The sequence below is a fragment of the Cavia porcellus genome, unplaced genomic scaffold, assembly GCF_034190915.1.
Source record: "Cavia porcellus strain 051 isolate PalLab524CR breed Dunkin Hartley unplaced genomic scaffold, mCavPor4.1 scaffold_28, whole genome shotgun sequence".
Lineage (NCBI taxonomy): Eukaryota > Metazoa > Chordata > Mammalia > Rodentia > Caviidae > Cavia > Cavia porcellus.
Window position 1 is genome coordinate 46,710,639 of NW_026947511.1, and position 23,204 is coordinate 46,733,842.

Genomic DNA, 23,204 nt, shown 5'->3' on the forward strand with positions numbered 1-23,204 from the left:
CCTTTTTATCAGTACCGGGATCAAACTCACGACTGCCTGCTTGCAAGGCAGGTGCTTATGCCGCTGAGCTAAATCCCCAGCCCCGACCTCTACAAGCTCTTAATCTCTCTGGGCTTCTTGGTTGCTATGTAGTTTTGTTGGTACCTAGGATCGAACTCTGGACCTCACGCTTGCCAGGCAGGTGCTGCACTGCAGAGCTGTATCCCTGGCCCGCTATTTAGTGTGTAAAGCGGGTGCCTGTCTAATTGTGTTTGAAAACTGAGTAGCAGGAAGTAGGTGCCCCGTAGACGCTGGCCACACTGTGGCACCTTTCCTCTCTTTGGGGTGCTCGGGGCACAGGAAGTATGGCTAGGGATGTTGGCTCAGGTGCACACTCAGTGGGATGGAGAGCACCGTTCCGGGCCTCAGTCTGCCCATCTGCAGACTGGAGCAGCAGGTGCTGGTGGCCAGGACGTGCCCTGTAGGAACCTAGGCTGGCCCCTTTCTGTGCGTCCCCTAGGTAGGGGTCCAGGTCTGAACTTAGAGGAGGGCTGGAAGATCATCAGGAGATGGCCAGGGTATCTCAGGTAGGGAAAGGTGGGGGGCCATCCTAAGACCTCAGTTCTGACCCCCTCCAAACTTTACGGAGGGTGTACCTGCCCTCTCAAGGGGTACAGGTCCCCCAACTCTGGCTCAGATGCTTGTGAACCCCCAGGCCCACTTCTGCACCCCCACCGGGCCTGCTGCTTCCAGGGACACCGGCAGCCAAGGCGGACACCCAAGCTGGCCGGGAAGGAAGGACAGAGGGCCTGGTTTCTGTTGCAGACAGGAAGTGGGGGAGAGGACGCGGTTCTGCTCCAGAGCTGGCCGTAGGCAGGCAGTGTGGGCAAAGGCAGGTCATTTCTGGAAATCCACGTGCATTTTCCAAAGCAAACAGTAAAAATAAACGCAGGTGACTGCGGGGACGCTGGGCTAGAGCTCTGCCCTATGCAGTGGAAGCAGGTGGTATTAGCAGGGCCTGGGTGGGCTCTGAGCGGCCCCACCCACCGTTAGTGGGTGCTGGGGAGGCACAGGGAGTCAGAAGATGCAGGCAGGAGGGCCCAGGCTCCTTGGCCTGGGGATGGTCACTCCCCTCTGGGAGCCTGAGGCCCTGCTGGCCACAGCCTGCACAGGCTCAGCCTCACCCGAGCCCTGGGCCCCCACCAAGGGCAGGGGCAGTGTCTGGCCTGGTAACCTCCCCTGCTCCGTTGTTCTCCATGGGGACGCAGGGTTAAGGGGATTGTGCCAGGAGCTGTCACTGAGGGTCACTTAATTCATAGTGCATCGTCTTGGGCCCATGCTGGGCTCTCTGTCCCTGGTTTGCTTAAGGTCACCGTCACATAGGCCTGGGGCATGGTGAGCAGCTGCTGACCCACACTCTCATCTACCCGGCGGGAGGAGGGGAGCAGGTTGACGAAGGCCTGGGCTTTTGGCACAGGTGGGTGCACAGAGAGGGCCCCGCTGGCCCCCTGTGCCCCGTGAGGGCCGGAGGTAGGGGTGTGTATGTGACACTGAGGCTGCCTAAGGGGTGTAGAGGTGGCCTAGGGCGGGAAGGCAGGGAGGGGTCTGAGAGGACCTCCCCAGGAAAGTCACCTGGGGCATGTATGATCCAGGGAGACAGCTGTGGCCTCTGCAGGGACAGAGTTCAGTCTGGGGAGCATACTGGACTTGTAGCAGGAGAGGCCTGGGCACAGGCTTGGGTGAGGCGCACAGATGTGAGCCCTGGTCTGGTGGGTCAGGGGTGGGGACCGGCATGGTCTATGACTGGCGGCAGTGGGCCCACAGGCAGGTGTGGCAGCTGGGCTGGGCCGGTGTGTGTCCCCAGGCGTGTGCTGCAGGCGGCACGCAGGGCCAACCAGACAGGCCACTTCTTCTGGATGGGCTCGGACAGCTGGGGCTCCAAGATCGCACCCGTGCTGCACCTGGAGGAGGTGGCCGAGGGCGCCGTCACCATCCTCCCCAAGAGGATGTCTGTGCGAGGTAGGCCTGGCCGGCTTCGGGCTCACCCTGCCAGTCCCCGCCCCCTCCTGCTCCTGCTCCTGCCCCTGGCTCCCCAGGGTCTCTGCTCTCCTGCTCCTTGGCTGAGGCCTCCTGGTCCCAGCTCTGGGCTGGGAGGCATCCAGGCTACACTCAGCTCTGTGGAGTTGTGGAGCAGCAGACTCCGGCGCCCTCCGTGTGGGAGGAGTGCCACACGCACACAGCTGCATCTCTCCTTCGCCTGTGGGAGCTGCCCTCCCCCTTCTGGCAGGGTCCTCTGCGGGTAGCCGGGAGCTGTCTGCTTCCGAGGGCACTGTGCCAGGGGCAGGTCCCGGGATGGCGGCTGGGCCCGGCTGTGGCTATGCCCCGATTCGCAGCTCACCTAGGGGAGCTGGCTCCCCACCTTCCTCTCCTGCCCTCTGTGCAACAGAACCCTGCACCCATGGAGAGGGAGGGACCTCACACACCGGTGCCCTGGGAAACCTTCCCTGAGATTGAGGCTGAGAAGGGGGTATGCTCAAGGTCACTCAGGGTGTCCTCTCTTCATCCCGAAGCCCACACCCCCAGAAACCCTAGCACCAGCTGTCCTGGCACAGGGACTTGAGACTCAGGGACCCCCCCCACCGCCCCTGGCCCCTAAGCTGCACTTTCTGCAGGACAGAGCAACAGCTGTGTGGCTCAGGTCGGCTCCCGGTCAGGGTCTGGATGGCCCAGCCTGGGGGATGGGTGGGGCCGAGTCCGGGGCTGCACCCCAGGCCCTGACCTCCGTCCCCTCCGGTTCCCTGTCAGGCTTCGACCGCTACTTCTCCAGCCGCACGCTGGACAACAACCGGCGCAATATCTGGTTCGCCGAGTTCTGGGAGGACAACTTCCACTGCAAGCTGAGCCGCCACGCGCTCAAGAAGGGCAGCCACGTCAAGAAGTGCACCAGTGAGCATGCGCGCGGCGGAAAGGGGCGGGGCCATATAGGAAAGGGGCGGGGCGGGAGGGCCTGAGAGGCGGGGTCAGAGCCAGTGCTGGGTGGAGGGAGAGTTGATCCTTCATTGTACAAACCATTGTGCCCCTTGGTTGGGAAGCTGCCTGTGACTGGGCTACGGAGCCCCCGGGGTCATCTAACTGCCTTGGGGTTCATGTGGACTCCTGGGGCTAGCTCACACAACTGAGTTCAGGTCCCACAATACACAATGATCTCATATCTGAACAGAAACCACTTCTAGCCAATCAAGGTTCCCTTAGTCATTCAACAAACACTAGTTTTGCTCTTAGGACTGGCTGGCTCTATCCTAAGCATGGTGAAGATAGCAGTGAAGGAGAGTCAAAATTCTCTAGGAAGCCGGGTGTGGTGATTACAGGCACACCTGTAATCCCAGCCCTTGGGAGGCCGAGGTAGGAAGACTGCTGTGAGTTCAAGACCAGCCTGGGCTACATATGGAGTTCAAGGCTGACTTGAATTGCACTGTGAAACCCTGTCTCAAAAAAACAAAAAAAAAAAAGGGAGTTGGGAATTTAGCTCTGTGGCATAAGCCTGGCAAATTCAAGGTAAGGAGTTCATTCCCCAGCACCAAAAAAAAAAAAAAAAAAAAAAAAAAAAAATTCTCTGGGAGTTTTTATTCTAGTGGAGAAGTAGATGACAAGTAGATAAATAAATTATAGAGTATGTCAGAAATGTGCACTAAAAACCAAACACTGAAGGAAAGAAAAGGAATGTGTTGTGGGAAAGGTCTTTTAAAAGTGACCAGGCCAGCCTTCCCTGCAGAGAAAACATCTGAGGCCTTGTGCAGAGTGAGCTGCACAAGGGGGCAGTGGTCTGCCCATTTTACAGGTGGGAGGACTGAGGCTCAAAGGAGGATCCCACAGCTGGGAGATGGTAGAACAAGACTGGAACCTGGGTCTGAGCCGTGAACCCTCAGTTCCTCAATTAGCAATTGTGGTGCTGGCTTTGGGTACACGTGGGCACGTGTCCTTGCATGCTGTGGGTCTGGGCTGCTCTGCAGCAGGGCCTCCTCGTGATGTGGTATGGGACTGGGTGCCTGTCGTCCTGTGGGTGCCTCGGCAGGATGAGGAGTTCCACCTCATGTCTCACCACACTGGCCAGCTTGGGGGAGGCCTGGTAGGCCAGGGAGGTTGCCCTCTGCATCTGACAGACCATCCACCAGGGCCAGGAGGTGATGGGGTACGTGGTGGTCAGGTGGGGAGTGTGCTGACCCATCGTGGCTCAGGTTCCCAGCTGTTGGACAGGGTGGACATCTGCCCTCTGAGCCCTGGGGCAGGCTCAGGCCGAGCTGACTGCATCTGCCGTGCACGGGGTGCACGGGGAACATGCATGTGCCCGGAGGCTGTGTGTGCACGCACACGTGTGACCACATACACGCATGAGTCAGTGCGCCTGCGTGGGAAGGGTCTGTGAGTGTCTTTGGGGAGGTTTACGCACTCCCAGGGGGAGCTGATGCCGTGGACACCACTGTTACCATGAGTCCGCTGTTTCATGCTTTTGGAAACGTCACCTCCTGTCTCCCTCACAAGGCAGCAAAGGTCACCAGCGGGAAGCGGGAGCTGACGGAGCTGTGAGAAGGGAACCTGCTGGGCGGGGCCTGGGGCCGGGCCCTCACAGGCAGGGCGGCCCAGTGTCCCCTCTCTCCTGTTCTGGGGCACCCTGATCACAACTAGGGTGGGACGGGTGAAACCGGAAGTGGGGGGCTCTCTGGGGTCACCTGGCTGTCTGGCAGGCTGTGCGGCCATGTCTGGAGGATCCTGGGCTCTCTAGAAGTCCTGAGGGCAGTGTTGGGTCTCAGTGCTGCAGAGGCAGGGAGGGAGGACAGGAATGTTCTGGAAGGAAGGGAGAGGCGCCGTTTGAACTGTAACACGGCCATGCTCAGGCTACTGAATGGGAAGTGGGGTGGGGCCTGGCTGTGGAGGCTCAGGCTCCCCGGGTGACCGAGCTGCACACCTGCCTCGGGTCAGTGAGGAGTGTGTACAAGTTCTCAGTCCTGACACCCGTCCCGGGTGCTCTGTGATATCCCGTGCTGGGTGCCCCTGAACCCCAGGAACAAGAAGGCTCCCGTGGGCTCCACTGTGCAGCGAAGGCTGGGACTCTGGCTCGGGGGACAGTGAGTGGCAGGAGGACATGGGCTCCCCAGGCCCAGGAGAGGCCGGGCTCACAGGAGGGCGGGGACATGCCTCGAAGCTGTGGAGCCCACCGAGGCCGACAGGGGCCCCGTCAGGTGTGATGGGCCCTGGAGCAGCTGGGACTGCATGGGAAGGGGGGCACCGGGGGACGCTGGGCTCCTGGGGTGCTGGACCCCTCCTGCCCAGCTCAGCCTCCTCCTGCTGTGTGACCTTGGAAGGCTGAGCTCTGTGGGTGTCAGGTGCTTGTCTGTGGAGCTGGCAGTCACCGCCAGTCCTCCAGGTTGCCTCTGGCATGAGGCTTCTGATTCCTGACCCCTGTGGCAGGCGCTCGGGGCGTGGTGGCCCCTGAACAGCACGGCGGCTGGGGAAGCGGGGCTTAGACCAGCAGCTGAGTCCCAGACCCAGAGGCAGGAGCTGCCAGCCGGTGAGTGGGCTTGGGTGTCCCCAGCGCAGCACCCGCTTCAGAGCAGAGAAACTGAGGCCCGTGGAGCAGGGCGGTGCTGGCGCTGGAGCCTCCCTCCGCCTCCCGTCCCTCCCTGCCCCGTGCCCGGTGCCTGCGGACGCCCTGCAGCCCTCTCACTGCCCAGTGTCTGGCTCCAGCTGCCCTGACCCCTGCCCTTGGTGCTGGCAGACACGTGCTTCCTGTGTGGGATGGACACAGGGGGAGTGGCCTTCTGAGAGGGTGGGAAGGGCTGTGCGGTCCTGGCTTCACCTTCGGGAAGGCTCCATCTGTCTTCCCGCCTTCGCCGTCCCTCCTGAGGGCTTGCGAGCAGGAAGCGTGTTTGGGAAGGGCCCGCCCGGGAAGGAGGAGCGGAGGCAGCGATCGGGGGGTCACTGCAGTGAGCTTATCCCCGGGGACCCGGGACAGAGAGCAAGGAGCCCCTCCATCCTCCCGTGGGGGTGTGGACACCATGGGCATCTCGGGCCCCATCGCTGCGGTCATGAGTTCCCAGTGCCTCAGTTTGCCAGGCAGAGCACGGCAGGTACCACAGCTGGGGCGCAGGCTGCGTGGGACCCCGCCCGCTTCTTTCTCAGGAGTGTGCTTGTCGGCTCCCCGAGCTGGGGTCCTGGCACTGTGCCGCTCGCAGCCTCGTGTGCTTGGCAGGGTCCCAGTCCCCAGCACCTGTCTGGCAGCTCCCGGGAGCCCGAGGGGGCCGGTCTGCAGGAAGAGCTTGCAGGTGCCCCTTTGGGGACGTCTCCGGCTCTGTCTCTGCAGTTTTCAGCCCTGCGAGGGCAGCGCCACCCCCTCCTGGCCCCACCCTGGCGCCTGCAGAGCAGGGCTGGGAATTAAAGTCATAAACAAGGCAGATGTGGCATCCGTCTTTCTGACAGCACTGCGGGCCAGGTGATGGCTGAGCCGAGGACGGCGCGGTTTATGAGGAGATCGGAGAAATTTATTGCCTGCTGCTCCCGGGGTTGGGTGCTCGGGGAGGGAGGGTGGCGTGTGACGACGGCTGAGGACAAGTGGGGAGACACGAGTCCCCCAGCCTGTGCTAACAGCAACCAAAAAAGTAATAATAAAAGAGGGGAACAATAACACCGAGCATTTGCATAGCATTTATCAACTGTCAAACTCTGTCTGTTGGGCTGGTCCTCAAAGCAACCCATTTTACAGATGAAAAACTGAGGCACACAGGGTAGGACTTGGCACACAGGAAGTGGCAAGGCTGAGATAGGAACTCAGGCCATCTGCATGTGCAGAAAGGGATGGAGCACTGCAGGATGGGAGAGAGTGGAAGGGACTGGCTCGTGGTCTAAACTTGCTCTGGCCACTGCCAGGAGGTCTTGAGAAGGGCCAGGTTCTTGGTTAATTTTCAGGATGGCTGCAGAGTTTGCAAAAGGATTTGTTTTAGTTGGGGACTGCAAGGAGAATGATTACCTACAGGACACTGAGTTTATAATATCACTTTATGATGGTCACCCAGAGTTAAACACAAGAAAGTGCAGGAAATCTGCCCACACACTAAAGTCCTAAAAAAACAAAACAAACAACAACAAAAAACCCAGCTGAAGACCTGGATCCGTAGCAATGTCCTACATGAGTCCAGCTAAAGATCCAGAGCCCATGACAATGCCTCCCATGAGTCCAACTGGAGATCTAGAGCCCACAAGAAGGTCTCAGGCCAGTCTGTTTTGCAGATCTGTGCTGGGAAGGCCCAAGGTCAGCCGTGGAAGCTAGAAATTCTATGCCAGCAGGGTGAAGGAACTGTGTCCATAGGTTGAGGGTTCTGCACTGGAGTCAAGAAGTGACACTCAAAATAAAGACCAGGGCTCCCCTGAAAAGCACCACAGCCATCCTCAGTGACAGTGGGTCCCGGGCTCCTCTGATGATGATAACAGCCAGGTTCATATCAGGAAGCCAGCGTGACGAGCTCCTCCAGGAGATTAAACAGCACACATCTTCCACTGCGGAGCCAGGAAGTGATGCTCAGCGTTAGGAGCAGAGCTGCCCCAAAGTGAACCGCAGCCACTCTCAGTGACAAGGTCCCGAGCTCCTCTGATGATGGCTGAGTTCATGTCAGGGGAGCTGCATGACAAGCTCCCCCAGGAGAACCCACCGCTCCAAAGTGGCGACACTTAGGAGGACCCACAGGGCCCAGCTGCCCTCTCCACCTCTCCTGTGCGGGCAGCTTTCCTCAGTGACCTACACTCAGCACCGTGCCGATTTAGTTCAGCCGTGTTAAATTGACCACCAGTGTTTAATCCATAACAGGATTCAAGGTGAGGGAAGGAGGACAGAAATTCCAGGGTGACTCATGGGTTCTTGGCTGGAGCGAGGAGGTGGACGGAGTCACCATGGCCCTGAGAGGGGACCGTGGGGAGGAGGAGCGGGGGCGGGAGGGGACGCTTAGAAAAGGGCCTGAGACAGAGCCCTGGACAGGAGGAGGAGCCGAGGGAGCCTGAGCTTGTCGTCCCGAAGCCTGGGCTGTGTCATCCAGGCAGGAGCGGCCGCACCGTTGCTGGCCGTCACGGAAATCGGGGACCAAGCAGAGTGAGGACAGGGGTTGGGCCCCTTCCCTGAGCAATTTGTGACCTCCACAAGCTCTGTGTCCTTGGAGAGGCTGTGCAAAGTGGGTCAGGAGAAAACGGGGCAGAGAAATTGCTGCCAGCAACGAGGGACAACTCTTGCCAGGAGCCGAGGGCGGCTTGCTGGGGAGGACTCGGGTCTGGAGGCTGCACGGCAGAAGAAATCCCAGCAGATTGGTTCAGCCAGAGGACAGAGTGACAGGCAGGGTGCACAGCTCAGAGACCACCGGACCCAGCGGGGGCCAGGCAGGCCTTCTGGCTGGCCCATCGGACCCAGATGTTCATGTGCTGCTCCTCAAACTGGGGTCTATAGACATCTGGGGAATGTTCTTTAGGTCAGACTTTGGGGGACCTGGGCGCTCCATGAGGGTCTTTTTAAATTTGGCATCGAGAAGTGACCCGGAAGTCACCACTGGAACTGAGGTCTCAGCTCCTGCCACCGGTGTTCCTCCCGGGGTCAGCAGGGTTGTGCGGGAGGGCTCCGCGCTCCCTCCTGGTCCAGGTGTCTGGCTCCCCTGGGAGTCAAGGGCCCTGCCCACACCGGGTGAGTGGTGTCACCCCAAGATGGTGACCTTGTCGACTCCCACCGCCCCCCCAAAATACCATGGTGTGGTGTTCCACGCCCCTTGACCCCCTCTGTGTGTCCCCTCCTGAACAGGACACCTGTGTGCTGTACTCCTTAGGAGCTGCTGCCGGGGCTGCCCAGCCCTGGACGGGGTGACCGAGTGAGTGACCCATTTGAGTTAAATGTGTGGCTGTGTGCACACCGTGTGTGTGTACATGGATACCTTCTGAGCACGTGTGTGTGCAGAAGTGTGTACACTGGTGGCTGCGCCCACACAGTGGACCTGGTTACCCTGCATGAGCGTAGTGTGGGCCTCGGGATCCCGGCCGGCAGGGTGGGTGGGCAGAGTCGGGAGCCGTGAGGAGGTGAGGGGGACACAATGAGGACTCTGATTATTTCAACCTTGAAAACGCATTTCAATTACAATTTACAACCTGCAGACAAAGGCTGCAGTCACCGTAGTAACCACGGCTCCCGGGTTTGAGGGAGAAAATCCTCCCTCTGGGTCCCTGGCTGGCTGTCACCCGTGGAGGAGCCAAACCCATCTCTGCCTCGCTGTGCCCCGGGACACAATTAGGACATCTTCGAACTGTTGCTGCTGTCACTGCTGCCATGTATCTTGAATTTATCTCCTCAGTAGCTCACAGACGCGCGTGTCTGCTTGTCTCCCCAAGCTGCGGGGTCCCTGCCCTCCCCTGAGTCCCTCCCTTCCCTGCAGCTGCCTCCTGCAGACCTGCAGAGGGTGACAGCAGCATAAGGACTCCAGGTCTGGGCAGGCACCCCAGAGGTGGGGTGGTGGGAGGGCCCTTTGACCTGCCAGCGTTGCATCTTGTGGGGCCTTTACGCTCAGTGGTGGCTCAGTGGCTCAGGAGCAAATGATTCAGCTGGACCTGGAGGAGGAACCCCGGGGTCGGGCAGGTGAGCTGCACCACGTCCGCGTCCGGCGTCCTTGGCCTTGGGAGCCAGTGTGTCTCCTCCGCAGTGGCCGCAGCCTGCTCTGTCCCTGCTTAATAATTTATCCCTCACCCGGATCCAGGGAGGTGTGGGGGGCTGTGGAGGAGTCCTGTGCTCTTCTGGGCCTGGGCTCGGGCCTGAGGCTGGGCCTGGTGCAGGAGTGGCTTTCCCACCCCCAGACCTCTCTGTTGCCCTCAGGGCACAGCGATGTCCCTGTTCTCCCTTTCCTGGCTCTCAGAACCCTGTGATCAGAGGTCTGGGTGAGCAGGCAGCATGGTGAAGCCCGGGAATCTGTCTCATGTTTCTTCCTGCCTGTGCCTTGACCTAGAAATAGCTCTGCCTGTTAGCAAAGCTAACTGCTTCGGTGTGGGTGAGGACCGAGGCCAGTGCGACCGGGGCGGGAGGAGGGGGTTCTGGGGAGCTGGGGTGCTCATCCTTTCACTGACAGGCTCAGCTTCTGGCTGTGTGACCTGGAGCTCCCCTCTCTGGGCCCCAGATGAGCCTTCTCATCCATAGAAGGACAGTTGGAGAAGGGGGCCGCAGTGGCCCTGCCATCCCTGCCATGGTGATGCTGTGGTTTCCAGGGTCCACTTGGCTGCCCGTGGCTGTCCACCCTGAGCCAGGCTGAACACAGTGTGGGCTCCTGGGCAGCGGGGTCAATGAGTGTCCAGGCTGGCTGAGGGTTGACAGATGGCTGCTGTCATATCTGCTGGGGGTGAGGTGGGTGGAAGGTGGGGTAGCCGTACAGAGTGAGGTCCCAGGGACGCGGGGCCAAGTGCGACCCAGGCCAGCCTGGATGGTGCAGCCCTCTCCGGCTGCCTGTAGGGGCCTGTGTGGCCTGTGCCCCGCAGCAGGGAGAGCAGGCTGAGACGGGCTCTGGGCATCACCTCCTGGTCCTGCCCTTGAGAAGGAGGCTGGGCCGTGCTGTGTGCAGTGCTGTAGTCTTGGGAGGGTGGATGGGCTTTCCTGGAGTTCCATCTATCTCTTCCCTTCCTCTGCTGTCACTTTGGGGTCCCCAGTCACACCCCACTTTCCCCAGCACAGTGCACAGGCTGAGAGCTGGAGCCTCTACATTCAGATCAGCTCTGTAGGGTCCTGCAATGTTCCTTGCCTGCCTGTGCCTCAGTTTCCCCACCTCTAATGGAGATGATCGCTCACTTCAGAGCACCGCTGGGAGAATCAGAGGGCTGATGTGTGATTTGTAACCACAAAGAGCAGATGTCTGGGGTTTGAAGCCACCACCTCCTCCAGGAAGACTTCCAGGCTGCCTTTACCCAGTGACAGAACCCACCCCTGGGGAGGGAGAGCAGGCCCTGGGCTGGGTTTGCACAGGCTGGGCACCCTGTGCTCCCCTGGGCCTCAGGGTCAGCTCTGGCACCCGGGGCACTGCTGTGAGAGCGGAGGGGTCACGGGCACCTGTGCCGGGTGTTTCCTTGCAGACCGGGAGCGCATCGGGCAGGACTCCGCATACGAGCAGGAGGGGAAGGTGCAGTTCGTGATTGACGCCGTGTACGCCATGGGCCACGCGCTGCACGCCATGCACCGAGACCTGTGTCCTGGCCGTGTGGGGCTCTGTCCTCGCATGGACCCCGTGGACGGCACCCAGCTGCTTAAGTACATCCGAAACGTCAACTTCTCAGGTGGGGGCGCAGTGCGGGCCCTGCAGGGAGGGAGCGGGGGTCTCTTCAGATGTTTCTGAGCGTGGAGACCCCCAGGATGCCCCCTCCCGAGACCTCCCCAGAGCTGTCTCTGCCCTGAGTCCGGCATCCTCCCTGCCTCCGGATAAAAGCCTAGTGGAGACCTCACCCCCACAGGCATCGCGGGGAACCCCGTGACCTTCAATGAGAATGGAGATGCCCCCGGGCGCTACGACATCTACCAGTACCAGCTGCGCAACGGCTCGGCTGAGTACAAGGCCATTGGCTCCTGGACCGACCACCTGCACCTCCGAGTAAGCGGGGCGGGGGCGGGAGGGGCAGAGGCTGGATGACCTGGACCCTGGGGCCCCAGCTCCCCAGCAGGGACTTCCTTCCCTGCCCTGCTCCCAGACCCCAGAGGCTGAGGCCGGCACCCCAGAAAGAAAAAAAGAGGGCAGCTGGGCTTCTGCTGCCCATTCTGGCCCTGTTCTCCTGTTGCCTGGGTTGTCCTGGTGTGACCCACTGGCTAGGATGCTTCCCATGGATGAGTTTGCACCCAGGGAGAGGACCAGAGGCTGCTGGGCGTGGGAGGGCAGTGGGGCTGCTTCAGATGGAGGACAGAGTCTCAAGGCAGAAGGCCCAGGTTTGGGGTCTGCACTGACCACTGGCCGGGGAGCTATTTGAGCCCCACAGCCCCGACTCACAGAGCGCCCCACTGGGTGTCTCTGGGTGTGCTTTCAGGACAAAGCCCTGCAGTCGGTGCCCAAGAACAATCCTTGCCCTGCTGGGGGGAAGGGTGAGCTGTGACCCCTGGGATTCCTGGGCTCTCAGAGGGGCTGCTCCCCACCCTGCTGCCCCCTGTGAAACCCCCACATAGCCCCACAGCCTTCTGGGCCAGTGGAGATGTTTAGGGAACCCAGCCCTGGGGACACAGGGGGTCCTCTGGGGCTTGGCAGGGCAGAGCCCCCTCCTGTGACGGCAGAGACAGGACCGAGAGGGTAGGTGGCTCGTGTGGGTGCAGAGGGCAGTGTCTGGGTGCAGAATCCAATTCCCTGGAGCAGCAGCTTCGAGTCCCGCCCGAGCTGCGCTGCATGCAGGCTCTGGTTCTGATCCAGTTCCCCTCGGGACTGTGCGAAGGTCCACTCCATGAGGCAGGCGCTGTCCTGGTCCTCGTTTCCCAGACGTGGGGGCTGAAGGCGGAGCTGCGTGTGCAGGGGTGTCCTCCCCCTCTGCAGGGGTACAAGGCCCCTCGCCCTGGCAAACCGTCCCCATGGCCTGGCCCCTGTCCCCGATGGAGCTGAAGGGTGGGAGCCAAGGGGTGTCACTGCCCAGCCTTGGCTGTCCTCGCCAATTCCCTGGGCTCCTGTGCGGTGGGGCTGCAGGTTTGGCCCGGTTAGATCTGCCGTCCTGGTGAGACATGAACGCAGCATCCCCTCGACTGCTGTGGGGGTCGTCCTGGGGAGCAGGACAAGGCGGCTTCTGCCCTGCTATCGCTTGCTGGATCAAATGGTGGAGAGGAGGCCCGGAGCCCAAGGTTGCCGAGCGGCACATGTGACCGTAGGGTGTGACCGTCCCTCACTGCCCTGACCCTGGAGCCTGAGTCTTCCAGGGCACCTGCCGTCCTCCTGCATCCCGGGAAAGCCCTCGCTGGGGTCATTCCGGCGGGACCGGCCTGGCCATGCTGCACCCTGGCTGCTGGGGTGGCCTATCCGGCAGCACCCACATGTCACCGAGGTTTCCTTTTCCCCTCGCTGTGAGGTCCTCTTGGGATCCTCTCCCCAGCACTGCCCCTTCCTTGGCCCAGGCCCCAGTCTGGCAGGCGGTGTTTCTCAAAATTAGCACCTGCCATGTGCGTGTGCTGGTGCAGCCAGGTGCGCTCACCGAGCCAGCTCTTGCGCTGAGCCAGGGCTACTCCCTCAAGGTCCAGTAACGTAAGGCACTCTGTGGGGCGGGGCAGGCCCTACGAGCAGCCCTGACCTAGGGAGAGAGGTAGAGAGATGCTAATGCCGGGCGCAGAGCCGGTGTCCTCGGATTGAATCTACGCCCTGTTCTGCCGAGCAGGGCTCCCCAGGCCCCTCAATTAGCAGACTCAGGAGTCACAGGGCAGGGGTTGTTGGAACAAGGCCCGAAGTGTGCGTTTCCAGCAAGTGCTGGTGGTGGACGCCGCAGGACGTCGTGGGCAGCGGGACCTCAGAGGGCTGGGCGTCAGGACCCCGAGTCCCCCTGCTGCGTCACTGGGGCCCTGCGTGAGCCTGGACTACCGCTGCTCCTCTCTTGGCTCGGCTCCTCCCGAGTCCTGCGGGGTTTTGGTTCTCACAGTAAGATCTGAGTCACAGGGAGTGCAGTTGCGTCCATCCAGCTGCCGGGTTCAGGAAGCCCAGGGGGAGTCCCGGCGGCTAGACTCCTGGCTAGTTCTAGGGCAGGGCAGTAGGGCCCTGGGCACAGTCCCGGGCACTTGGGCCTGGCGTCCTGAGGCTGCTGTGCGGTGCTCTCGTTGCCAGATAGAGCGGATGCACTGGCCGGGCAGTGGGCAGCAGCTGCCCCGCTCCATCTGCAGCCTGCCCTGCCAGCCGGGAGAGCGGAAGAAGACCGTGAAGGGCATGCCCTGCTGCTGGCATTGCGAGCCCTGCACTGGGTACCAGTACCAGGTGGACCGCTACACCTGTAAGACGTGTCCCTACGACATGCGGCCCACAGAGAACCGCACGGGCTGCCGGCCCATCCCCATCATCAAGCTGGAGTGGGGCTCGCCCTGGGCTGTGCTGCCCCTCTTCCTGGCCGTGGTGGGCATCGCGGCCACGCTGTTTGTGGTGGTCACCTTCGTGCGCTACAACGACACGCCCATCGTCAAGGCCTCGGGCCGCGAGCTGAGCTACGTGCTGCTGGCGGGCATCTTCCTGTGCTATGCCACCACCTTCCTCATGATCGCCGAGCCGGACCTGGGCACCTGCTCGTTGCGGCGGATCTTCCTGGGGCTCGGCATGAGCATCAGCTACGCGGCCCTGCTCACCAAGACCAACCGCATCTACCGCATCTTCGAGCAGGGCAAGCGGTCGGTGAGCGCCCCGCGCTTCATCAGCCCCGCCTCGCAGCTGGCCATCACCTTCAGCCTCATCTCGCTGCAGCTGCTGGGCATCTGCGTGTGGTTCGTGGTGGACCCGTCCCACTCCGTGGTGGACTTCCAGGACCAGCGGACGCTCGACCCCCGCTTCGCCAGGGGCGTGCTCAAGTGCGACATCTCGGACCTGTCCCTCATCTGCCTGCTGGGCTACAGCATGCTGCTCATGGTCACGTGCACCGTGTACGCCATCAAGACCCGGGGCGTGCCTGAGACCTTCAACGAGGCCAAGCCCATCGGCTTCACCATGTACACCACCTGCATCGTGTGGCTCGCCTTCATCCCCATCTTCTTCGGCACCTCGCAGTCGGCTGACAAGGTGCGTGTGCAGTGGGCGGGCGGGGAGGCCAGCGCAGCCTGTGGCGCCCCCAGCGCAGGCTGCTCCCGCTCCCTGGCGCCTCCTCCCGGGCCTCGCTGGGCTTCTGGCTGCCGGTTCCCAGCGTTGTTCCTGGTGCTGTTTCCCCTCCTTTCCCCTGCTCCTCCCTGTTGCCCTGCGGGTCTCGTCTCTCCTTCTTCCTCCTCTGCCCCCTTCGGCCCCTTTCTCTGCCTTCTCTCTCCCTCTCTCCCTCCTTGCCTGCTCTCTTGTGTCCTTCCCGTCCCTCTCCCTGGCTCCTTCCTCTCTCAGCTGAGGGTGCTGCGCCCTCTCATTCCTCATCCTCTCTAGGCCCCGCCTGACCAGCCCTGTCTTCCTTTGGGTGCGCTCCGTCCTCTGCCCGCCCCTCCAGGGCCCCCTGTGAGTCCTGTGGTGTGAAACAGATGGGTCCCCTCTCGCCCCAGCCCCTTACTGCCCTGGGGTTCAAGAGCCTGGGGCTGAGCGGTGCCAGCTGAGGACTCTCCCTGCCCAGCTGGGGCTGTAGCCCTGTTTGCCTGACCTGAGGGTCCACATACTCCAGGGATCCTATGAGCTCTGCCCACATCATTGCCTGGGCACTGCCTGGATACCAGGGAGGCTCAGGAGTCACTGAAGCAGGCATCGTGTGGGCTGTGACTACCTGGGATCTGGACAAGACATCAGGCCTCTCTGGCCTCAGTTTCCCCACGGGGGGAGGGGCGCTCTGTGCCCTGCAGCCCTTCTGGCATTGTGATGAGTGCTTGGCTGAACCGTGGGGGTAGAATCTGGGTCTGTAGAGAGGAAGGAGTTGTTGCATTGGCCAGGAGGTACCATCGAGCATCTCTTGGGGGTCATCAGGTCTGCAGCCGGTAGGCCACAGTGTGGCAGCCAAGCTCCTCCTCCTCTGACCAGCACCCTCCTGGTGGGGTTCCAGGGGATCCAATATGTCAGACCCTTCACCCCAGATGCACCCAGCCCTCCAAGCTCCCTGCTCTCCAGGCTGTCCACCACCTCTCAGGTGTCCCTAGGGGCCCTCTCGGCATTGGCCACAGCTGGAGCCTGGGTGATCCCTCCAGAGTCCCAGAGAGGCAGAGCTCTGCCCTGTCACTCAGAGCTGGCTTGTGGATGTGTGACTGAGGTCCCCAGCTCTGCCCCTTTGAGCTGCCTCCCAGACCTCCAAATGGAGCCAGCTGCAGCAGATGAGTTCTGAGTCCCGCTGGCGCAGGTGCCAGGCTTCTGTGTGACTCAGGTCTCCTCTGAGCTGTGCATGTCAGAGCCACATGTAAGCTGCAGCTGCGGCCACAGGTGTGTGTGTGTGTGTGTGTGTGAGAAAGAGAGAGGAAGTGGGCAGGGCTGCTGTCAGGAGGTAGGACAGGCATAGAAGTGTGTGCAGATGTGTATGTGCACAGATGTGAGTGTGCACAGATGTGTGTGCCCTCTGATGCAGGTGGATGCAATGGTATGTGCCTTGGGATTCTGTGTGTATGTGTGAGCAGATTGAGTGTGCATGCCCAACTGTGAATTTGCACACGGGTGTGCAGTTGTGTGGTTGCAGGAGTGAGAGTACACAATGGCTATGTTTGAAGGTCTCTGTGTACTGCATGTGTGAAGTGTGTGTGCATCAGGTAGGAGCGTGCAGCTCGAGTTCAGCTGCCCGGGGTTCCTGTGAAGCCAGGTGCAAGCAGGACTGGGTGTGGAGGCTGGCTGGGGTGTGGTGACGTTTGTGCATCTGATTTGTAGATTCTGAGGCTCTTGGTCCCTGTCAGGCAGTCTAGGGCCTCAGCCCCTGCCCCCCCACCCCGTGTCCACCAGCCCAGCAAGACAGCGGGAAGCTCGTGGTCCACAGTGTCACAGGCTCAGCCCTTCCTCCATCTGCAGCCCAGCTCTGCCAGTTCCTTTCCTCAGGGAGTGCAGGCCTGGTGCCAACTCCCTTGCAGAGGGTGGAGTGGCACAGCCTGGCCACCATGGGCAAGAATAGTGGAAGACCAGGCCCATGGATGGGCAAATGGAAGAGAAGGAGAGGTCGCTTCCTGAGGCCACCTCTCTCTGCTGGCTTTACGGCCTTCCTGGCCCCAGCATTGGAGAGACAGATGGGAGGATGGCTGCAAGTTCAAGGCCAGCCTGGGCTACATTGTGAATTCAAGGCCAGCCTGAGCTACACAGTGAGCCCCTGTCTCCAGAGAAACAAGAAGCTCCCCTGGGCCTGCCCGGCCCGGTGCCTGTTGGATTCTAGAGCACCATGCTCCTCTGAGAAAGGCTCACTGCTACCACCTCCTTGTGGCACAGGGGACCCAGAAACCATGCTGGAGCCAGGGGCAGGCTCAGGGGCGGGTGGGGGTTCCGGACCCAGGGGCATGCTGGGAAGGAGGGCTACAGAGGATTGGCCAGGCTGGCTCCAGTTTGATCTGCTCGGGTTCTCCCCAGTGCTGTTTGCAGAAAGAGTCTCAGCTGTGCCAGTGTCTGTGCTGGTGCCCGTACTCGGGGTGGGCACCATTGTCTTCAGGGCCTGGTGCGTAATAAGGGCCCTGTCCAGATGTCACTCAGAACTCCTCACAGCAGCAGCTGGGCATTAGACCAAGACCAAGCGTGCCCTTTCTTAGCAGAGGCTCCATGAAGTGGGTGCTGCCTGAACTAATGGTGAGGGTCCCTGCTGTCCAGAGGGGGAGCACATTTGCCCAGCATCCCACTGCGGGCCAGGGCAGGATGGCCTTGGAAGCCAGGCTCCTGGCCCCTACCTAATGCAGGGTGGTCAGTGTCCACTGCCAGAGGGGTCTGATCCCTGGTGCCACCAAGTCCATATAAGCTCAGTTACACACCACCCATTGACAGGGCGGAGGCACAGGGTGTAAGACAGGTGTGTTAGTCCTCATCCCTAGAGCACAACAGTCGAGCCCCATAGTTTAACAGAGGAGGGTTACGGTTTCGGAGGGTTTGGTCCATGGCCAGCAGCCTCTAAGGCAGGAGCATCACGGCTGGAGGGATGGTGGGACAAAGCTGGCTCTTTCACGGTGGCAGGATTCCGCAGGGAAGAGGGCCAACGAGGAAGGGGCAGAGGAGCAGACACAGCCCTGCATTAGGCCCTCGTGACCCACCCAGATGCACCCAGGGTTGTGTTTTACTAATCTTTTAGATGGCTCCGCAGCCAAGGGAGTTGACACAGTGGAGCTTACCTTGCACAACAGGTAACCGGCTTGACCCCGGCAAGTCCTAGTGCAACAGTGCAGAGCTGGGTGACAGGCCTGCTCCTGCCTCACCCAGGCCACTGCTTGGCGGACCTCATGGCCCGGGAGTGGTGGTATGCATGAGTCCCTTTCCCGTCCCTGGGACAGAACCCTTAACACTCACAGTGTAAAGGAGGAGAGATTTATTTTGGCTCAGTTTCAGAGGGCTCAGTCCAGGGCAGAAACAGCATGGTGGAGGGGCCTGGCGGGAGAAAGCCGCTCAGTCCCTGGCAGCTGGGAAACATGCAGGAGGCAGGACCCAGGGCCAGGCACGCGCCCTTCCAGGTCGCACTCCCAGTGACCAGCTGTGAACTCAGCGGCAGATGGACCCACAAACGAGTAGGGCCCCCCACAATCTGATCACCTTCGAAAGCACATCGGGGTCTGTGTACCCCCCCAGGGAGGGTGGGCAAGGATTCCTGGAGGAGGTGGCACAGCCACTCCTGGGGCGGGCCCAGGCCTAAGCCATGAGGGCTCAGCCTTTGCTGCTGCCTCCATGACAACACCCCAGGCACCGCTCGGGCCTCCCCTGGCTCTGCTCCGGCTGAGGGGTTCAGAGGGAAGCTGAGGCCTGGGGAACGTGCAGGGTTGGAGGAGGCAGGCTGGGAACCCCAGCTGGGGGAGGCAGGAACTGTGGGCCCCGCCTGGAAGGCTCCCTGTTGAAGAATGGATTCTCTGACACCCGGATGTACGGGCTTTCATTTTGCTAAACATCTGTCACCATTAGTGTTGGCGAGCGAGCATGAAATGGGCTTTGATGGGGCTGCTGCCACCAGACTGCTGCGTGCCCCCACGCTGAGGGCCTGTGCTGCCAGGCGGCACGTGTGGCGGGCAGCCCCTGAATGAGGAGCCGGTCCGCGGGGGGCAGCACTGCCACTGGGACGCGTTTCAGAGCTCTCGCCCACCCTCAGCCTGGGCTGGGGACTTCCCTGTTGGCTGTGGTCCCTAGGGAGGAGGCAGCACGGGCATGGCACTGCCACTCACGGACACCTGAGCGTTGAGCCAGTCAGTGTGCATGCCCATGTCAGACACGAGGAAGCCGAGGCACAAGGACGTGAGTCCGGGAGCCTGGTCTCGAGTCCCAGACCCGCACCATGGACCCTTCTGCCAGCAGCCAGAGGGCACAGGGCGAGGAGTCTCAGGGTGGGCGCAAGATGGGTCAGGCCTTCCAGGCCGCGCAGGTGCCACCTGATGCCACCCTCACCCCCACAGCTGTACATCCAGACGACGACACTGACGGTCTCGGTGAGTCTGAGCGCCTCGGTGTCCCTGGGAATGCTCTACATGCCCAAGGTCTACATCATCCTCTTCCACCCGGAGCAGAACGTGCCCAAGCGCAAGCGCAGCCTCAAAGCCGTCGTCACTGCGGCCACCATGTCCAACAAGTTCACGCAGAAAGGCAACTTCCGACCCAACGGGGAGGCCAAATCCGAGCTGTGTGAAAACCTGGAGGCCCCAGGTGAGTGCCGGCCCCGCCCACACGAGGCCCCGCCCACACAGGACACGCCCCTCAAAGTCCCGCCCCTTAGGCCCGGACCCGGCCTTAGGTGCACTCAGCTGCTGCCGGGCCCTGAGACCCAGATTTCCCTGCCCTGCGCCAGGCTGCCGCCTGTGCCCACAAATCCAGTCCCTCGGGGAGGCAACCCTTGCTCAGAAGACCCCTGCCCGGCCCTTTGGTAGGGACCCCGGCAGGGGCCTGGGGCCAGAGCCGCTGTGGCTGGCAGCGTGGCTTTGCCCAGCAACCCCCCAGCAGGGCCCAGAGAGATGGGGACCCGGGATGTGGGCCACCGGGACAGGTGAGTGAGGGGGCAGCGGCTGGTGTGTCCCCGGGGTGTGCTCAGGAGGCTCGAGGGTGAGCTTGCGCTGGGAGGTGCCGGCTCCCTACACCCAGCACCGGCTGGGGCGGGTGGAGGAGGGGAAGGGGCGCAGCCCGGGGCGTCTTGGGCAGTCTTGGTCCTGTTCGCCTGCCCTTACCGTGGGCCAGACCTACGCCTGCCAGCTTCTGCCCTGCAGCGGCCCGAAGGCGGGACTTTGTCATGTGCCCGATGCTAAGGCCCAGAAAAGGCGAGGGCTCTTCCAGGCTGCCGCCCCCACTGCCACCTGCTGCCTCCTCCTCGGCCAGCTTGGGGGCCCCCCCGGCCTGCACTGCTCAGGTGGAGAGGGATGGGCAGGGTGTCTGGCTACCCCGCCCCGCCCCAAGCCGGCTCCCTCCTCGGTCCTGCTGCCTCCCTCCCCCACCCCTCTCGGGAGATTTGCTGGGTCCATGAGGAGTTCCAGAGCTGAGGGCCACAGGGGGGCCCTGGACCTTTCCCCGGAGCCTGTGGTGTCTGGGTGGTGCTTGTCTCTCCGGCTGCCATGTGGTGAAGGGTGTCTGGCGCCCCATGCTGTCCCCTAATTTTGTGTGGCCGTCTCTGGGGTCCCCACCCCCTGCCGCATGGCACAGCTGGCTTCTCCCGGGTTCTCTCTGTCCACTTTGCCTTCCCTCCCTGCTGACCTCTGGCTCTCACTGGCCTTCCTCCTCTCCGGGGCACAGCTCACCCCTCTGCCCCCTGCACCCTCCCCTGGGGTCACCATGGGCTCTGGATGGAGAAGGGGGCAGAGCATCCCCATGGAGTGCCCACTAACCTTAGTCTCCCAGCCCCACTCTCCTGAGTGGACCTTAGCGACCTGGAGGGGGACATTGAGGACCAGAGGGACCACAGAAGGCGGCGGCCTTCCCAGACAGTGGCACTGTCCCCTCTGTGTCTGCTCAGGCCTGAGCCAGGCAGCAAGGCCTGCTGGGGTGGCGTCCCAGCCCCTGCTTCCTGCCAGGGGAGGGTGACAGCCCAGTGCTTCATAGAGGAGGCTGGGGACAGCGGCACCCTAACCCCCACTACCTCTCAGCTGGGTGACAGGGGCCACGGAGGTGCCCGTGATTAATGCCAGGGACAGCTGGATGGAGGGGGTGTGCGCCGGAGGAGGAGCGAGGTGTCACTCCTGTGAAGCAGGGACATTTTTCACTCTGTCACAGGCAGGCTACATATCTTTAAACAAACAACAGAATAAATAAATAATTTAGGGGCCCGATGGCAGGCAGATTGGGCGTGGAGACCCAGGGCGACAAATGGGGGCTGTCAGCGCGTGCCTCACGCCACCCAGCTGATTGTTATCTGGGCTGCAGGTACCTGGGAGCCGGTGGGGAGGGGCAGCGTCCACAGGGTGCGCGCTGAGGTGCTGCTGGGTGTCACTGTCCCCACCTGTCCATGGCTTGGGGACCTCAGCCCTGCCACACTCACCGCATGGGGTTCAGGGTGTTTTCTGTAGCTCCTGGCTGAGCTGGCTCTGGGTGTCACTGTTTCCAGAGGAGCAGCCTGCAGCGCCTGGGGTCAGGCATTGGCCGGGCCATGTGCCGGGTGCTGAGATGTCCCTAGCGTCCAGCAGGACGGGCCCAGGCCAGGCTCCCTTTCAGCCTCACTGTTAGCTCTCGGGGTCCCTGGCAGACTCACTGCTCCCATTTTCTGGAGGGAGAAACTGAGGTTCCTAAAGGACTTTGGGCCCTGGCAGGTAGCTGGGGCTGGGTGGGACTCTCCAGGGGACAGCGGTGACTCAGCGGAGGACGGCCAGCCCTCCTCTCCCGCACCCCTGCCTGGGGCGCCTTGGGCCATATCTCCCCTGCAGCCTCTGGGCGTCAGCCACCACCTCCACTGCCTGGCAGAGCTGCCCAGGGCTTCACCGTTGGGGATTCCATTTTCTCGGTTCACCCAGGGGCGGATGGCGCCCTGGGGACAGATTCGCACCAGCCTGACCTGCAGGCGGGGCTGGGGGTGCACTGAGCCGCTGGACTGCTTCCTGACTGGAGGATTAGATGGGGTGCAGGCACTAGGGGGGCCGCAGCCCCTTGGGAAAGGGAGTCTGGGCAAAAAGGGCCACCTGCTTGCTGGTGTCACGAGCAGGGAAACTGAGGCCCAGCAGCAAAGGCAGTACAGGGCGAGGCCTCCCTGTACCTTCCTCCTCCTGAGCCACACCTGCCACCGCGGCCTGTCCTCCTTTCCCGAGCGAGTGGAGTCCCCTCCCAGGCTGGGCGCTAGATGCTGTGCTTATCACCTGGCACCTGCAGAGATGGGGGAGGTTTTTTTTTTTTTAATAAACTCTGTGTGTGTTTTGGGGTGCTCCGTGCTGTCTTCTGATGCTTTCTCTGGATGTCATGGTCCCGTGACACCTGTTCAGGTGGCAGCCGAACTTGGAAACTTCCCGCCACTGTCCAGCTGAGTGAATGTCCACTCGCTGCTTGAATACTTCTGCAGGCAAGGAGCTCACTACCCGTAGCTCAGTTTGTTGTTCCTCTCTGCCTTGCTGGAGACCTGGTGGCTCCCTCACCGCCTGCCTGGTGGCCCCTTGGCTCACCCTGTCCCCAGCAGGCTCCTCCACTCAGACCCAGGAATCCTGTCTGTGTTCATGGGCTTCAATTACGCTGCTGTGACTAAGAAGTCCTGGGACAATGACAAGGGGGCTCGTTTGTGGTGCGGCCCACAGTCCTTCTGCCCTGCTGCTCCATGGGCTCCCAGAGGCCCAAGGCTGATGCCACTGTCCTCCAGCGGGGAGTGGAGAAGGACAGAGGCTCTGCATCGGTCATGGGGTATGGGAGTTGGGTGGAGCCTGCTTTACCTTAATAGCAAGATGGCAGCCTATGAGGCCCTGTCTAGCTGCAAGGGAGGCTGGGAAATGTAGTCCTTTGCTTGGCTGGGCTTGGAGCAGAAAATCTGCAGACTGCCACACTGCCGCCCCAGTTTCCTCTTACGGTGGTGCTCACATCCCCTTTGGTGAGCTGACAGGACCTGGAAGAGCAAGTTGGGGCAGCGTTAAGGCAAAGGATAGAGTGATTTTCTTCTGTCTGGCTTCTTTGCTGGAGACCCTTGATTAGTGGCTGAAAAGAGTCCCCGGATCCCAGAAGGCATCTGTCAAATGGGGGAGACCTGTCTTTGGCTCCACTGGGTAGGGACACTCATGATTGCTGATGTCACCACCTGGAACGGACACTGTGGGGCTGGGGATGCAGCTCAGCAGCACCAACGCCCGCCTGGCAAGCGTGAGGTCCTCAGTTTGAGTCCCAATCCGTACAACAAAAAAACAAAAATGGACGCTGGGGTGGACCCTGTAGAGCCCACTGCCAACGGGCTGTGGCCAGGAGACACAGGAGACACGAGATGTGGGTGAGAAGTATCCAGCTTGATGGGGGACAGGGACCCTGAGA

At 61.7% G+C, this 23,204-nt stretch overlaps 1 protein-coding gene across 7 annotated transcripts in view; it reads left to right on the top strand.

Moving 5' to 3' along the window:
- Positions 1–23,204, top strand: part of Grm4 (glutamate metabotropic receptor 4) — a 71,209-nt gene that overhangs the window by 46,609 nt on the left and 1,396 nt on the right. For 5 of the 7 annotated variants that reach the window (XM_003473910.5, XM_063239048.1, XM_063239049.1 and 2 more), the window contains 6 exons: positions 1,844–1,998; positions 2,785–2,925; positions 11,107–11,307; positions 11,482–11,618; positions 13,806–14,741; positions 19,187–19,433. In XM_003473910.5, the coding sequence (XP_003473958.2) occupies positions 1,844–1,998; positions 2,785–2,925; positions 11,107–11,307; positions 11,482–11,618; positions 13,806–14,741; positions 19,187–19,433 (1,817 nt within the window). The remainder of the gene's footprint in view (positions 1–1,843; positions 1,999–2,784; positions 2,926–11,106; positions 11,308–11,481; positions 11,619–13,805; positions 14,742–19,186; positions 19,434–23,204) is intronic. The other 2 variants (XM_063239044.1, XM_063239045.1) reach the window with 2 other exon arrangements.